The sequence below is a fragment of the Erpetoichthys calabaricus genome, chromosome 13, assembly GCF_900747795.2.
Source record: "Erpetoichthys calabaricus chromosome 13, fErpCal1.3, whole genome shotgun sequence".
Lineage (NCBI taxonomy): Eukaryota > Metazoa > Chordata > Cladistia > Polypteriformes > Polypteridae > Erpetoichthys > Erpetoichthys calabaricus.
This window is the reverse complement of record NC_041406.2, coordinates 64952518-64969393: the sequence shown is the minus strand read 5'-3', so window position 1 is coordinate 64969393 and position 16876 is coordinate 64952518. Positions and strand designations below refer to the sequence as shown.

Genomic DNA, 16876 nt, shown 5'->3' with positions numbered 1-16876 from the left:
GAAAAAATGGCTCTGTAAGTGCTGTATACAGAGGTTTTTTGTATTGGTAGCACCCTTTCAACCCACCAGCCTAAATATATGACTGAATAATCATAATCTTATCATGTAACCCCATGAATCATAAAGATATACATTATATTAAAGTCTCTGAAATAAATTGATTATACTAATATAACAGCAAAATTCAATGATTTAAAGAGTAATAATTATCTTTTAACATTTAGCTACATTCCTGCTTACCGATCTCAAAATATACAAATAATGCAATATCACAATCCAATCAGCAAGAGACCTACTGTGGAGAGCTTTTTAGCATGTCAGAAGCGAAGAGTATAATCAGTAAAGCCAAAGATGGTGATGGACAACAGTAGAGATTTTGTGGAGCTGTAACTCAAGTTTTATTTTAAAACAATTTGAGAGATGCTTTTACTTTGGATGAAATTACCTTTAAGCAAAGCAGTCAAAGGTAGCTGCTGTCCTGTAGTCGTATTTATTTTTTTAAGTTTATTTTGCCATGTCTGTGTTCTCCTTTATTTGTGTCTCCCTATTTGATAATTATTATTGCTGTTGTTGTTATTGTTGGATTATTTTGACTGTAATAGCCTGAATTTTTTTTGCCCTCTTCTCCCCAAATGTTTCTGACGAGATGATGCTCATGTCTATACATACAGCTCATGACTTCTATAAATATTTTGCTTTATAAAATGCACACAGAATGGGGGACCAAAAACAAATCTTAAATACCCCCACCAGCTTCTGCTTATTGAGCGTGAGCATGTCATATCATTAACCTTGTGTTTTGGGGAATATGCAGAAGTATTATCACTTAGATAACATGTTTTAAAACAATATTTTAGCTAGACAGACAAAAATTATGTAGTTTTGTTAATTATTTTCACTCATTTCTCATATGCACCAAATGTTATGTTGGTCTAGTCACACACAACCTCTAAATCTGAAAATAAAATAAAGTAACTCTTGTGGTCCATCTTTTAATTTTTAAAAATAAAACAAGGTTCTTTTTTTGTTGTTTTTTATATATGAAAATGTAATGATGATGAGAATTAACGGATGATTTACAAAAACCTTCACATACAGCAGGGGTGAGGAATGTTGGTCCTGGAGGGCTGCAGGTTTTTGTTCCAAACCCGTTGCTTAATTAGAAACCAGTCCTCGCCAATCTAAGACCTTATTTAATTTTACAGCTTGTTAGTGTTTTAAGTCTGCAATGTCAGATTCTTCTATTGTAGATTATTTTTTCCTTTCCAAGGATATCATCCAATATGATTTAAAGCCTAAAACAGTCATTCTCAGCCCTTCACTTTTTTTTTCTTTATTCTTGCCTTCTAAATATTTTATTAAACCAAACAGTTCACAGTGGATCCACAGACGTGTAAACAGAAACAAGTTAGATGGAGAACTGCTGGCTCCTTTGTCTTTTGCAGCTTACTACTAATAAGGATCAATTAAAAGCAGTGAATGCAGCTGTTTAAGACTGAAATAATTAATTAAGGGTGCGGAATCTTAACAAGTGAGACCACTAAAATGAAGCATCAAAATGTCACTAGGAGTAAGTGCTTCATCAGCAATAATTAGCTCCTCATTAAGAAACTGTGTTGGAACAAAAACCTGCAGCTACGGCGGTCCTTTAGGACATTACTCACCCCTGATATACAGTATATATCAGCACACACCACACACATTTCTGAATACATGGTTATTTGTAAATATATAAATATACATTTATGTGTCTTTTGCCCTATCTACCATATACAGTCAGCCCTATTTCAAAAGATTTTAAATAAAATATATATTTGCATATATGATGCTACTTCTATGTGCCTAGTATAAAGTTATTCTGTATTTGAACTTCTTAGAATTAGGTTATGAATTTCTCAACTTTTACTCAAAACGAAAAAAACAAACCATATCTTGCTGAATGAACACTGTTATGGCATTTCATTGTGTTATTCTCATGTCATTTGTTAAACTTACCCCATCCTAGGAGATAATACCAGTGCAAGTGCTGCTCTTCAGCAAATACAGCCACCACAATAAGTGTATGAAGGTAAATCCCCTCACACAGCATCCAGAAATAGTTGCATCCTAGCATGTACTGATGAAAAAAGTGAAGCACTTTACAGCCAACCTGCAAGACAACATTTTTCAGCAATTTATTTGTAGGAATAAGCATGTAAAATAATCTGCTCAAAGAAAGAGAATCATTTGCAAACAATAAAGCTGGTGGGTGTGACAGAGCAAGATGAAGAGGACAGGAAGATATGGAAACAGATGATCCGCTGTGGTGACTCCTAATGGGAGCAGTCAAAAGAAGAAGAAGAAGAGGAAAGGAGGGTCAATTTAGTTCTAAACGGTGATGGGTTTGTGACTATTATGATATCTGACACTAAACTCGTGTAAAACAAACTGGTGAGGAAGGCAGGCTCTATTGTAGGCACGGAGCTGGACAGTTTGACATCTGTGGCAGAGCGATGGGCACTGAGCAGGCTCCTGTCAATCATGGAGAATCCACTGCATCCACTGAACAGTATCATCTCCAGACAGAGGAGCAGCTTCAGCGACAGACTGCAGTCACCGTCCTGCTCCACTGACAGACTGCGGAGAACGTTCCTCCCCCACACTATGCAACTCTTCAATTCCACTCGGGAGGGTAAACGTTAACATCATACAAAGTTATTGTCTGTTATACCTGCTTTTTTATCACTCTTTAATTTAATAGTTTTTTTATCAATATGCTGCTGCTGGAGTATGTGAATTTCCCCTTGAGATTAATAAAGTATCTATCTATCTATCTATCTATCTATCTATCTATCTATCTATCTATCTATCTATCTATCTATCTATCTATCTATCTATCTATCTATCTATCTATCTATCTATCTATCTATCTATCTAAAGTAGAATGTTGGTTGGTCTGTAGGTCTGTAATTATATGACATAAGTGATGGTGGGCATGTAATACCACTACTCCTGAGCCAATTCCATGTGAGCTTACTGACATGGTGTCTCATCTAGATTTGTGTATCAAACACAATGGTGGACACAATTTTCCCTCTGATTCCAGACTATACTGTACTTTGAATCTCTTTCCTCAAAAATCAACACATTATAAAGCAAAATAATAATTTGGATCATGTTTGTAAGTATTTTATGCATTTTCAGGTGTTAAAAGCTTTACAAATTATGTTTAAGTATGTTGTGTTTCCTCCATTATTCTTTGCAACTCTTTTATGTAACAACCTGATATGTGTTGTTAATATAATTATAAACTTTAATCAATGCTGTTTTATTTGTTACTGAAACTTTTTAATAATAGCAGTTATTATATTTATTTTACCTGGCTTTGTAAGAAATGATTTTGTAATCTGCCTTTGGTATCACTACCTGTGGTATATTTAATTAGTATTTTAAAATGGATATATCTGCTTTTCATATTAAGACATATCTGTGTGAAGAAAAATATATACACCTAACCGTTATTGGAAAATAATGAAAAAATGTACAAATCACATATCCAATACAGAGAGAGAGTGCTTTAATTAAATAGAAAGGAGTAAAAAAGCTTTAAAGGGACAGAAACACACAAAATAAAAAATAACTCCATAAGCAACAAAAATAACCTTTTGCATTTATATTAAAATAAATTATTTTTGAATTATACCATAATCTATAGCTTAAATCAGAATTAAGGTTTGTCCTTATAGGATCACATATAACTTTTTAAAAATCTAGTTTGGTCCAATATTTAAAAAACATTATAAGTTAAATCAGCTTCAGTAATACTGGGCACCTTTAAGACTGAAATGACATCCATGCAAATCAGAGTGAAAGGTTTTTAATATTGTGTGTTTGGTGAACTTATCTTGCAGAAGGTATGTTTCTAGTAAGGTAGATTGGTAAATGGTTCTTGGGAAAGGCAAATAAAATTAACAAAAAAATTATATATTTCACCTCTATTAATAGTAATATTTTTATTGCTACATAACTTTGTCCTTGACCAATTGTAGTGCTGCCAACTAAAATATCATCTAAATTTAAAACAAAGCAGACATCTATTAAACATAAAACAGAAAAGAGTTTGAATTATAATAATACAACATTGATAACAAAAATTGTTTACTGAGCACATTTGCCTTGACTCAGTTTGTCTAAAATGTAGCCAGCATTATGCGTAAATGTGAGAGGCGCACAACCTTTGGTCACATCCCATTAAGGTGTAATCAAATTCTCATGATAGCTTTGCTATACTATTACTTTTCCATCTTATTTGAAGAATCCAAATGTGCCTGTTCTTTTATTGTGGGAACAAGATGTACTGTATCAATTATAATTACAAAAAACATTCAATGGGGGGACAACAGAAATATTTGTAATGTCTGGCAGCTCTTTTTGAGAATTGTTCTCAAGCAATACATTTTAAAGCAATTGCTAACCATAGCTGTAAACCTGTCTGACCTTCTTCTTCTTTGTATTCATTTTGGTTTGGGCGTGGTGATTAAATATGACTAATGTTTTGAATAAAAATGTACTTCTGCACTACTTTTAATGAAATTAAAAATATGAACCAGTTGTATACTTTAATAACCCATTTGAAAAACTCTGACAGCCTAAGTAACTCTAAATAGGGGGATCACTCTTTTTATACTCCCATATGGATAGCACAATCAAAAGAAAAACTTGAATTACTTGCCTTTGCTGTCAGTTTATTCTTATAACTTTAAGGTAAAGTGTATATGCAAAACTGAAAAATTCTGTTAGGGTCTTCTGCAGTTAAAGATTATTTTCACATGTTCTGGGTTTATTTTCTTGAATTTAATTTTTTTTAATGTTTGATGTTCTTTGCACTTACTTCCTAGGATGCCATCTTATTGTGCTCCACATGTGATGAATTGGTGACACAGAAGACAATGACAGGAATGACAGGCTGGGGATGTTTCATATGCATAGCCTCTGGTCATTTGGTGTGTGCCTTGCTGCTTCTCTTTACTGTCAAGGTGTCAAGGTACCTTTGCCTCCACATCTTTATTTGTAAAGGGGTCTTTGCTGATCAGTTCCATTGTGCTGTCAACTTAAAAGGTTATTGACTAGTTTTGTAAACTGAAATAAGATTTAAGCTCCTTTGATAAAATGGTTTAGGTTTATGGGAAGCTGCAGACTGAGGTCTGAATGGAATTCTTTTTCATCATGGGCACACTTGTGCTTATTCATACTGGGACAATTTAAAACTTACAATAGCTGAACACTTATTTGGAATATGAGAGGAAAATCAAGAATCAGGAAAAATCCATAAACTCCACATAGACTTTTATAACGGTAAGAATAAAACACTTTCTACTTTTGAGGCAGCAGTCCCCACCATTTAACCTGCATTCTTTTATATTTTAAGATTTCATTCAACCTTCTTTGTTTCAAACCTGCTAATCCCAAAAGAGAGGCATGAGAAACCAAAGTTAGTCCCTGCAATATTAGATACAATTTTTAAACTGAAATGAGAATTCATGGTATATACCAATTCAATTCCTGGAGCTGGAATTACATACAGCTCTAAGGACACAAAACAGAAAAGGAAACTGAATAACACATAGCAGAATGGGAGTTCACTAAATTTCAGTTTGAAAATAGGTAATCTTGACTTATCATTATGAATGAAATAAAAGAGATTTAAACTATTTAAATAATTCAGGTATGATTATGTACTATGAAGGATTAATTCTCAACTCATCTAAATTTGTTTGTAAGGAAAATGTAAATGATTTATTGTCATCTCTCATTCTGCACATTGATTTTTCAGAGCAGTTCTATGTAGTTAAATCCATAGCTTGGCATAGATTTTACTATTGTCACATTTATATACTGCTCAAAAAAATTAAAGGAACACTTTTTAATCAGAGTATAGCATCAAGTCAATGAAACTTCTGGAATATTGATCTGGTCAGTTAAGTAGCAGAGGGGGTTGTTAATCAATTTCAGCTGCTTTGGTGTTAATGAAATTAACAACAGGTACACTAGAGGGGCAACAATGAGACGACCCCCAAAACAGGAATGGTTTAACAGGTGGAGGCCACTGACATTTTTCCCTCCTCATTTTTTCTGACTGTTTTTTCACTAGTTTTGCATTTGGCTACGGTCAGTGTCACTACTGGTAGCATGAGGCGATACCTGGACCCTACCGAGGTTGCACAGGTAGTCCAACTTCTCCAGGATGGCATATCAGTACGTGCCATTGCCAGAACGTTTGCTGTGTCTCCCAACACAGTCTCAAGGGCATGGAGAAGATTCCAGGAGACAGGCAGTTACTCTAAGAGAGCTGGACAGGGCCGTAGAAGGTCCTTAACCCATCAGCAGGACTGGTATCTGCTCCTTTGGGAAAGGGGGAACAGGATGAGCACTGCCAGAGCCCTACAAAATGACCTCCAGCAGGCCACTGGTGTGAATGTCTCTGATCAAACAATCAAAAACAGACTTCAGTCTCTAGTGGGTCCTATGCTCACTGCCCGGCACCGTGGAGCTTGATTGGCATTTGCCATAGAATACCAGAATTGGCAGGTCCACCACTGGCGCCCTGTGCTTTTCACAGATGAGAGCAGGTTCACCCTGAGCACATGTGACAGACATGAAGGGGTCTGGAGAAGCCGTCAAGAACGTTATGCTGCCTGTAACATTGTTCAGCATGACTGGTTTGGTGGTGGGTCAGTGATGGTCTGGGGAGGCATATCCATGGAGAGACGCACAGACCTCTAGAGGCTAGACAACGGCACCTTGACTGCCATTAGGTATCGGGATAAAACCCTTGGACCCATTGTCAGACCCTATGCTGGTGCAGTGGGTCCTGGGTTCCTCTTGGTGCACGACAATGGCCGGCCTCATGTGGCGAGAGTATGCAGGCAGTTCCTGGAGGATGAAGGAATTGATAGCATTGACTGGTCTCCATGCTCGCCTGATCTAAATCCAATAGAACACCTCTGGGACATTATATTTTGGGTCATCCTACACTGCCAGGTTGCACCTCAGACTGTCCAGAATCCCAGTGATGCCCTGGTCCAGATCTGGGAGAGTGATCCCCCAGGACATCATCCATCGTCTCATTAGGAGCATGCCCCGACATTATCAGGCATGCATATAAGCTCGTAGGGGCCATACAAACTACTGAGTGTGATTTTGAGTTGCTGCAATGAAATTTTGGCAAAATGGAATCGCCTGCCGCATCATTTTTTCACTTTGATTTTCAGGGTGTCTTTGAGTTCAGCCCTCTATGGGTTGATAATTTTCATTTCCATCAAACAATTCTTTTTATAGCCTCCAGTTAATCCAAAATGCTGCTGCAAGAATTATTACAAGAAAATACGAACACATAACTCCAATTCTTAAATCCTTACACTGGCTCCCGGTTAAGTTTGGGGCAGATTTCAAAGTCCTTCTTTTAACATATAAAGCATTAAATGTCCAAGGTCCGGCTTACTTGTCTGAACATATCATGACTTACAAACCAGAGCACACATTAAGATCTCAAGATGCCGGTCTGCTTATGATTCCAAGGATTAATAAAATAACAGTGGCAGGTTGAGCTTTTAGTTACAGGGTCCCTAAACTGTGGAATGGTCTGCCTGCTACTACAAGAGATGCCCCATCTGTCTCAGCTTTTAAGTCCCGGCTGAAGACTCACTACTTCAGTTTAGCATATCCTGACTAGAGCTGCTGATTAACTGTACAGACTGCATCTCTGTTGTTAGTCATTAGCACTAAAACATAAGTAACATGATAGTTATAATTTGTTACTAACTCTCACCTATTCTGTTTCTATTCTCAGTACTCAAACCTGGAACTTGGTGCCACGGCCAACCTGCCAAGTTGTTTTGCCTGCCTAAGGTAAAGTCATCTCTGATGGAGGATCGCAGGAATCATGGGAAAGACGGGTCCTTTCATCGGATTGGCTGGCCAAGCAATGTTTCAGCTGTGGAATGGCCAAATGGGGGAGGCAGCTTGATGGTTGAGGTCTCCAGGACTCTAAACAAATCCAAATCATATTATGTGATATCACCTACTGTTAAATTCTGGTCTGTACTTGTAAAATTTTAATTTTTATACTGTATTGAGGATTTGTTCTGTTCTGTGTATTGTATTGTATTGACCCCCTTCTTTTTGACACCCACTGCACGCCCAACCTACCTGGAAAGGGGTCTTTTTTTGAACTGCCTTTCCCAAAGTTTCTTCCATTTTTTCCCTACAAGGGTTTTTTTGGGAGTTTTTCCTTGTCTTCTTAGAGAGTCAAGGCTGGGAGGCTGTCAAGAGGCAGGGCCTGTTAAAGCCCATTGCGGCACTTCTTATGTGATTTTGGGCTATACAAAAATAAATTGCATTGTATTGTATTGTACAATGTGGCTTCCTTTTGTTCCTAACACATTACCCAGTCTATATCAGTATAGATATCCAACAGGATTTCTTTCCCATTGAGATCTGATGTGTTTTCAAAGTGTTTATTTAATTTATTAAGCAGTTTACTATTGTATACCTCAATCCTTGTTTCTTGACTGTCAACTCATCTTTATTTTCTTAACATCAGCTATTCTTCATATGTCAAACACTGCGTGAAATGTACCTTTAAAATGCATTCATATTTACTACTAGAAATATAAATAAAAAAATGAAATTGCAGAAGTTTATTTCAATTGAATTCAACTTTTCTGAAATTCCAACTCATTTCCTATTCTGATTCCTGTCAGCCCCCCTTAATTCTAATTCAAATTCCTCAGTTGAATTGGAATTCATAAATTAATTCATGAAGTGACCCTAACCCTGCTTGAATGCAACACCAGTCTATGTTGGGCACATTCAGGTATGCATCTGCACTCACTAATGCTGGGTCAATTTAGAATCATCAGAGGTATGAATGGAAAAAAAAAGCATAAGGCGCTATATAAAGTAAAAAGGATGAGTGGTTTGAGTTAATGTGAACTTTCTGTTTTCATTACAACGTTGTGGAGAGTTATCCGAATTGCATCAGCTGTAATGTAGAAACCAACTCTAGACTGAGCTTTAGTCCATTACAGAGTACACTCGCATGTGTTTATTCATGTTTGTCCATTTTGAGTAATGAGGTACTATAATATACAATTCATTGGGATAAGAGAAAAAAAACAGAATACCTGCTGACAACGTGTTAATGTTGAGGGAGTCTGAACCAAGTATGAACCCTGGTTCATGAAGCAATGACAGCAGTAAAATTAACCAAAACACCACTGATTCCAGCAAGGGTGAATTTCCCCTTGGGATTAACAAAGTATCTATCTATCTATCTATCTATCTATCTATCTATCTATCTATCTATCTATCTATCTATCTATCTATCTATCTATCTATCTATCTATCTATCTATCTATCTATCTATCTATCTATCTATCTATCTATCTATCTATCTATCTAAGGGACAGTAGCTGCCTTGAATACCAGGTCATTTAACAAACTCTATTCAGTTACTAACCAATAAAACGTTCTGTTCCGGCTCCTTATTGAAAGGAGAAGTACAACTTCTTAAAGCTGTTAAGCTAAAATGAGACATTGTACTCATCTTGATTCTTTTTAATGATGATTCCTTAAAATCAGTTCAAAAATACCAATTTGGAGAAAGCTAGCACAGATGATTTTTGTAAAGATTATTTTTGCCTGGATTCTGTTGGATTAGACACTGTTAGCAGAGGGCAGGATTGAGCACAGTGAAGGACAGGAAAAACAAAGCGAATGTCCGGTTGTGAAGTAGTCCACTTGTTTATTAGAAAGTGGTAGGGTTTTACTTCACATGCTGGCAAACTTTTACTTTCCTCAGATGTATGCTGTATTTTCAATACTATTTTTAAGCATCCACCAAAACAAACTTAATAAATCAGGTAGAAGTATATGCTGTTTTACTGAAAAACTTGAAATGCCACATCATATACAAAGTTACTTTCTCCATAGAAACACATCCAAGGCCACCACTTCCTATACACAGTTCACCTACTGTGCGATGAGCCCGTGATCAGAGGACCGATATTGGAGGGTGTCATTGGGGGTTTGTAGTCCTCCACATTTCAGGAGCTTCGCTGGATAGCCAATTGGATTGCATGATTTTTTATCACATGATTTACTTGAATAGAGTCAGATAACTCCTCCCACAACCCTAATCTTAACCACAGTGTAACCAGGGGTGTTGTGTAACATCACTTAAGTATAATGTAAAGAGACAACCTCCTCGATGCAGGGGAACTCTGGAGGTCCACAGCTTCACTCTGCTGGAGTTGTTGCTGCTTCATGAATTGTCAAATTAATGTTGTTGACAGTCACCTGTTATGATAATTTTCCATTAATGAGCAGGAACACAGAAAATAAAAAAGAAAAAAAATGAAAGCATGAAGAAGCAGCTTGTGCTGCACTTGCAGATATGTTTAGAAATCTAAATTTGTCCAACTTCCAGTAAGACAGCTTACATTAACATCAATTGCCACTACACTAAAGCTAGCGGTTTACTAGACTAATGGAGTAGCATTACATAAAATAGTTTTGATATCAAGTGTTCAACAGATATCTAAAGCTATAGTACCTAGCTGACACACAGATGAGGACTATTTATTACCACCAAATAGCCCTCAGGACCTACACACATTGTTAAAATCTGCTAATGTTAGTTGACATATGAAGTGTTCTGAGTGTTGTTGCATTGAGGACACGTTTGTAAATTTCACCAACCCACACAAGTGGCTCTCTTGCTCACTAGTTAGTTATCAGCTGAATTGTGGTAAATCACCATGCAAGCAACTTTGACATGCAAAAAGAGCAATCAGCTCAGATTAACTTCAATTGTTGGTTCATTTTACTAGCAGCTAACATTACTGATTTACTTAATGCTTTATTGCTGTCTGTTGTCATTGGAAGGACAAAATACAGTTTAGATACATTCAAAAGTGCATCGGATATATTCACATGTTCATTTTTTAAATATCTACATTTTCAGCTTCATTTTGACCCATAATTCACTACAGTAAGCATGTTCAGTGATAGTAGTAGTTTTATTTTTATTAGTATTTTATACATTAGCAGTAGTAGTTGTAGTAGTAGTGGTAGTGATAGTATTAAAACTGTTTTATTGTATCTTGTTACAAATGATATTGTTGGCTATATCAAATAACAAAGAGTAACAGCACGCTGAAATCCTAGACCATTATTTTTATTCTTATTATTTCTAGTTAGGCCTTCCCTGGATAAAGGAAACAAATCAATTGGTAGATCACTGCCATTAAATAGCATTGAAGTCCAGATCTATGTTTTTCCCCCTGGACTGCAGCAACCCTCCCAGTTACCAATTTTTCAAAGCTCATCACAACATACTTGAGGTCATCCATGGCACAACAACGTATAAGCAGCTTGGCTATCATCAGCATCAACTCTGACCTTACACACAAGCTATCATGTGATGGCCTAATAGATGACTTTGCCATTCAGAAATTGTTGTGCAGTTGTGATATGCAACAAAGAGACTGAAGAAATTCCTAAACATTTACTTTCAAAATTTGATTGTTTTATAAAAAAAGCATTTGTATTTGACGTTAAAAGTTATAGTTAAGCATGTGATGTGTGTTTCTTTGTCTATTCATTATTTATTTAGATATTTATTGTACAAAGTGAAGCTTTTATATGAAATATTAATGTGGTGAATACAGGTTAGGTGTGGTGGAGGCAAGAAGACTACACTTAGGGCCCCAGTTCAGGTAGGGGTGGCACTGAACACATCAAGTATTGCCCCAGCGCACATATGACTACTAGATTCACATCTTCCTACCATAGTGACATTTCAAAACACAGCATCATAGTCTTTATATCACCAGCAAAGAATCCACTGCCATATGTGTCTGCAAGTCTGTCCTTAGCAACTAAACAATACATCCAGAGGCGCAGCTAGGGTTGTCAGCGCCCCGGGACAACTGAAGATTTCACGCTCCCTCCTGTTTGCCAAAATGCAATGGGGGACTTCAATTCGGTGCCCCCCCGGATGCTGTGCCCGGGGACAGATGTCCCCCCCTTGCCCCCCTAACTACACCACTGAATACATCAACAATCTTGAAAATGACTGTGCCGACAGACATTACCAACACCGTAACAATGCATTAACTTGCCAGAATGCTCATTGTCAACATCATTGCACTAATCATTGATTGTTTCAGCCACCATTTCAACTGCGATTTAAATTGGAATATGACAAATACATTTTGATCAATATATTCCCAACAATGAATCTAACACTACTTTTGACTAATCTTGGATTTGTCAGTAATCAGATTATATGTATAAACTGATGAGAAAGATAATTTGATTTCTGAACTGCACGTCATAATAAATGTCATGCTTTTATGTCTGTAGAGTTCAATATTGTGGCTTCAAACGTATAATGATATGCGAAGTAAGATGATGAAAGAAATAATAATTATTTTCCATTTCCTAGCTTAAACATCTATAAAAGCGGAAAATCATTCAGATTTAATTTAACCTTCTGTGCTATTAAATCAATTTTGCACTAAAGAGCTGATGAGAGTTCTTATGATGAACAGCAGCTGATGTCAAGAAAAGTCTGGCAGTGTCCTTAATTTCCCTTACTAAATCTCAATACAACAGATAGACTGTAACAGGGTAAAGGGTAAGCAATGAATCATGTAGCAAGATGGCTTAAGTGTTAATTATTGATACTTCCTCTTTTACATAGATTGTAAATTAATGCAAGTTGAATGTTTTCTTGGTGTCAGGTAAAATTTGAGGAAATGTGTGAAAGGATGCATTAAAATAATGAAAAACCAACTTGTGCGTCAGCAAAAACAAAAGAAGAGGTTGTTAAGCTCTTCAAGTAAAATACTTCAACTCAGAGAAAATTTAGGCTTGAATAAATCCATTTACCTGTTTTGAATTCTTCCTACGTTCTGTTTGATGTAACAAAGGAATAAAAGCCTATCCTGGGATTAGGAGTTTAAAGATACAGTATTCTGTCACTGAATAACGATCACAAAAGTAAAAATCTGCAGCAGCTTTCACTAGAGGCAATGCAGCTTGAGAAAACCTGAACAATTTACCTATAAAAATGAATGTATCAGATAAAAGTAACTCATATGAAAACAAATATATAGTCTTTCATTTTTTTTTCACCTTCACATATATATGTAGTGCCTATAAAAGCTATTCATCCCCTTGGAAATTTTCACATTTTATTTTATGCAACATTGAAACGTAGAATTAATTTAGCGTTTTTTGACACTAATCAACAGACAAGACTCTTTACTGTCAAAGTAAAATATGTCTCTCAAAAGTGTGCTAAATTAATTACAAACATAAAACACAAAATAATTTATCACATTAGGTTTTAACCCCTTTCAAGTCAGTATTTAGTTTGATGCACCTTTGGCAGCAATTTTAGCCTTTATTCTGTGTGGTCAGGTCTCTCTTTCTCTATTATCCTTGCACATCTAGATACTAAATTTTTCACCATCTTTTTTTGAAAAACTGCTCAAGATCAGTCAGGCTGCATGGAGATCACAAGTGAACAGCCATGGATTGAAATCTGTAGTCTGACTCAGATACTCCAGGACATTAACACTGTCGTTTTTTTAGCCATTTCTGTTGTGGGTGCCATGGGGAACAGATAGGGATTCCAGCTGGATAACAGCATTACCTCGGGACAAAATGGAAGGTGCCAGGGGATGGACAAGCAGAAGTTGGAGACCAGGATCAATTCCATCCCACATATAGTATGGTGGCAGTGGTCCACTGGAGGTGTCCTGGCTTGGACACCTGCAGGGGTTCATGGGAACTGGAGTCCAGAAGTGCAGCACTATTGGGGTCCCTGGATGCCAGAAGGGGGTGCTGCTAGGAGAAGACTACCCTAGTTCCCATGCAACCTGCAAGTACTCCCTACAAGTCATGCTGGGCCACCAAAGTCATTCCGGATCAAGCATAAAATAAGTCCACTGCCTTACCTTGATGAGTGAGAGTCAGGAGGCAGTTAGCGACACTCAACTGGAGGTAGAATAAAAGGATAGAATTTCTTTATTTGTATGGTTATTGGCTGTGTTTCACTGTATTTTTTGATATTTGGTGGATTAAAAATCCATTATTTGAACCAGTGATTATGTTGGACATTATTGGGTCAGAGGTTTGGGAATTGGTGGCACCCCATACTGGTTACACTTTATATCTTTGGCTTTATCTCTCGTGTTGTTGTTTTGCTGGAAAGCAAATCTTCCAAGGCATACATTTCATACAGACTGCATCAGGTTTTCTTTAAGAATTTTCCTGTATTTTTCTGCATTAAGTTTACCTTCTACCTACACAAGCCTTTTAGGGCCTGCTGCAGAGAAGCATCCCTATAGCCTGATGCTGCCACCATTATACTTCGCAGTATGAATGGTGGACTTTTTTTACAATATGATCCATTTTGGTAATGCCTAACATATTGTTTAGTCTGATGGTCTGAAAGTTCAATTTTGATCTCATCAGATCAAACAACCTTCTTTCATCCGACTTCAGATGAAGTCATGTGCTTTCTGGCAAATTTTAGATAAGATGTCACATGTGTTTTTTAGCTTTTCCACTCTCTTTCCATTATTAATGATTAAATTAACTGGACTCTAAGGGGTATTTAGTGATTTGGGTATTTGCTTGTCTCCATCTTGTGCTTTTCAGTCACTTTTTCATGGAGTTGGTTAGAGTGTTCTTTTGTCTTCATTGTGAAGGTTAGGCCACAATCCGAGTTGGACCCTCCAAATGCTGTGCATTTACAGTATAATCAACTGAAACCCCTTGACTGTTTTGTATTTGTAATTAATTTAGACTACTTTGCTTTATGCTTACTTTGACATTAAAATTGAGAAGTATCAAAACAAGAAAAATTAAATCCACTTTAATTCAATGTTGTTGTAACGGTGCTACATGTTTAACATCATCATAAATGTATTTTGTGTTGAGTCGCGTCTTTCGTAGTGTTGTCCTGTTTACATGGTCTGTGTGTCTATGTACTGTAAATATGATCCCCTGGAAACATAGGGGGAAGGATAACACTGTGGAACTGTGGTCCCCCATGATAATTTGTCTTGTCAATCTCATCACCTGCATCTGGGCCATTCACATCTGGGTCATTCACTATTTAAACAGGAAGACAAATAGAAAAAAAAAAGAATCCCATTTTATTATACCGCTAATTCATTACAGCACCAGAAGAAAGCAGCGATCCAGATCATTTACACTTTTTTCTACTTGCCACTTTCAATGACCGACAACTTCACCTTTACGACGTAAAACCCCGGGGTTCTGGACTACGCCGACACACTGAGGATAAGCACAGTAAGACTGTTTCTTGGTGTTTGGGAAGAGGAGCAAGCCATCATTTTTATATGTATATAATCGCCATAGGACATTTTTCCAGTTGAACAAGGTTCACAAACATTATTAATTTTCCGATTAATCTTCTAGACTTTTATGTGTTTAATTAGTTTTCTGTGTGTCTCATTGATTTCATGTTCAGTGTGGGGTCAAGGGAGGGTTTGTGTTGTATATTAACATTTTGCTGCACCTTTTTATTATTACATTCCACCAGTCACTTTTGGGGTTGAGTGTTATGTCAGGGAAGGTTCAGGTGTGAAAAATATATTGTTAGGAGTTTGTTTCATTTCTTTTTTATTAATATATACTCACTTTATTATTTTACATATTTTTTGTCTTTTGGCTTATCTTTGATCATCAATTGGGGAAGTTTATTTGGAAGAAGTATGGCTTGTTGGGTCTAATGTCCTCAGCTTGCCAGGCCATGGGTCTTGATGGTGTAGCTGCCGGTTAGGGAGAGTAAGTCAGACGTTACATTGTATACCAATAAAATGTGAACACTACAAAATTAGTGAATATTTTTTTTTAAATGTAAGTATCTAAGTTTTCCAAAAATTGAATTTGTACTAAGATAGCGCTTTGAGTACTGAGAAAAGCGCTATGTAAATGTAATGAATCATCATCATCAACACCTTGTTGTGATGTGAGATTTTACATTTAACTTGATGAATATTTTGTATGCCTTTATTTGATTTTTAGGCAAAGGAATGTAATTTAGTGTTACTTTGGTGAGAGGCATTCGTGTTTGCCCCCCCTTTAACGACTGAGCCTCTTTGAATTTTACAGCAGGATTTGGGGGAAGATGTGCCTTAAACCGGTTTGGTTAGTGTTTCTTTGCTTAATTCATTTCTACCCCCGCAAGAAAGACTTAAAGACATATGGTCTTGGGGGTGGCAGATATTAAGATGTTCTATTCCCCCATTGGTCTGAGGTTTGGCTGTTTGGAATTGGCTTGTCTCAGAGGCCTTTAAGTACCATGATGTCCTATTGGCTCTCGGGGTTGGACAGAACATCTATAAATGTATGTGTTTACCCTCACAATCTCTCTCTTGCTAACCTGTGATGATGTAGAAGTATCTCTCTCTTACAAACCAACATCTGAGAGAAGCATCCCTCTTGCTAACCTGTGATGATGAAGACAACACAATGAAGAGCACAGCTCAGCAGCCATTTTGAACAGACATGTGGCTGAAAGCTGAGCACCAAAGATGCCTTAACTAGAGACATTTAAGTACCTACAAGTCTGTGTGCCACCTGAACTACATATCATCATTTAATCAGGTTGTATGGTTGCCAATATTCAAATATACTTTGCATTTTGTTATTATTTCTGAATACTATCAATAATACATTATTTTATGTGTAATTTAACTTCTGCTTGTCTTTTTACTACATTTAATTGCCTGAGGTTATAGATATAGAAGGGAAGGTGGGGATAAGTTATATACAATAGTACCTTATAAAC

General features: G+C 36.7%; 1 protein-coding gene across 2 annotated transcripts in view; it reads right to left on the bottom strand.

Annotated features, from left to right (window-relative positions):
- The window catches only part of calcr (calcitonin receptor), a 180658-nt gene that overhangs the window by 24776 nt on the left and 139006 nt on the right, over positions 1–16876 (bottom strand). For both annotated transcript variants that reach the window (XM_028817092.2, XM_051936106.1), the window contains exon 7: positions 1996–2149. In XM_028817092.2, coding sequence (XP_028672925.1) covers positions 1996–2149 — 154 coding nt within the window. The remainder of the gene's footprint in view (positions 1–1995; positions 2150–16876) is intronic.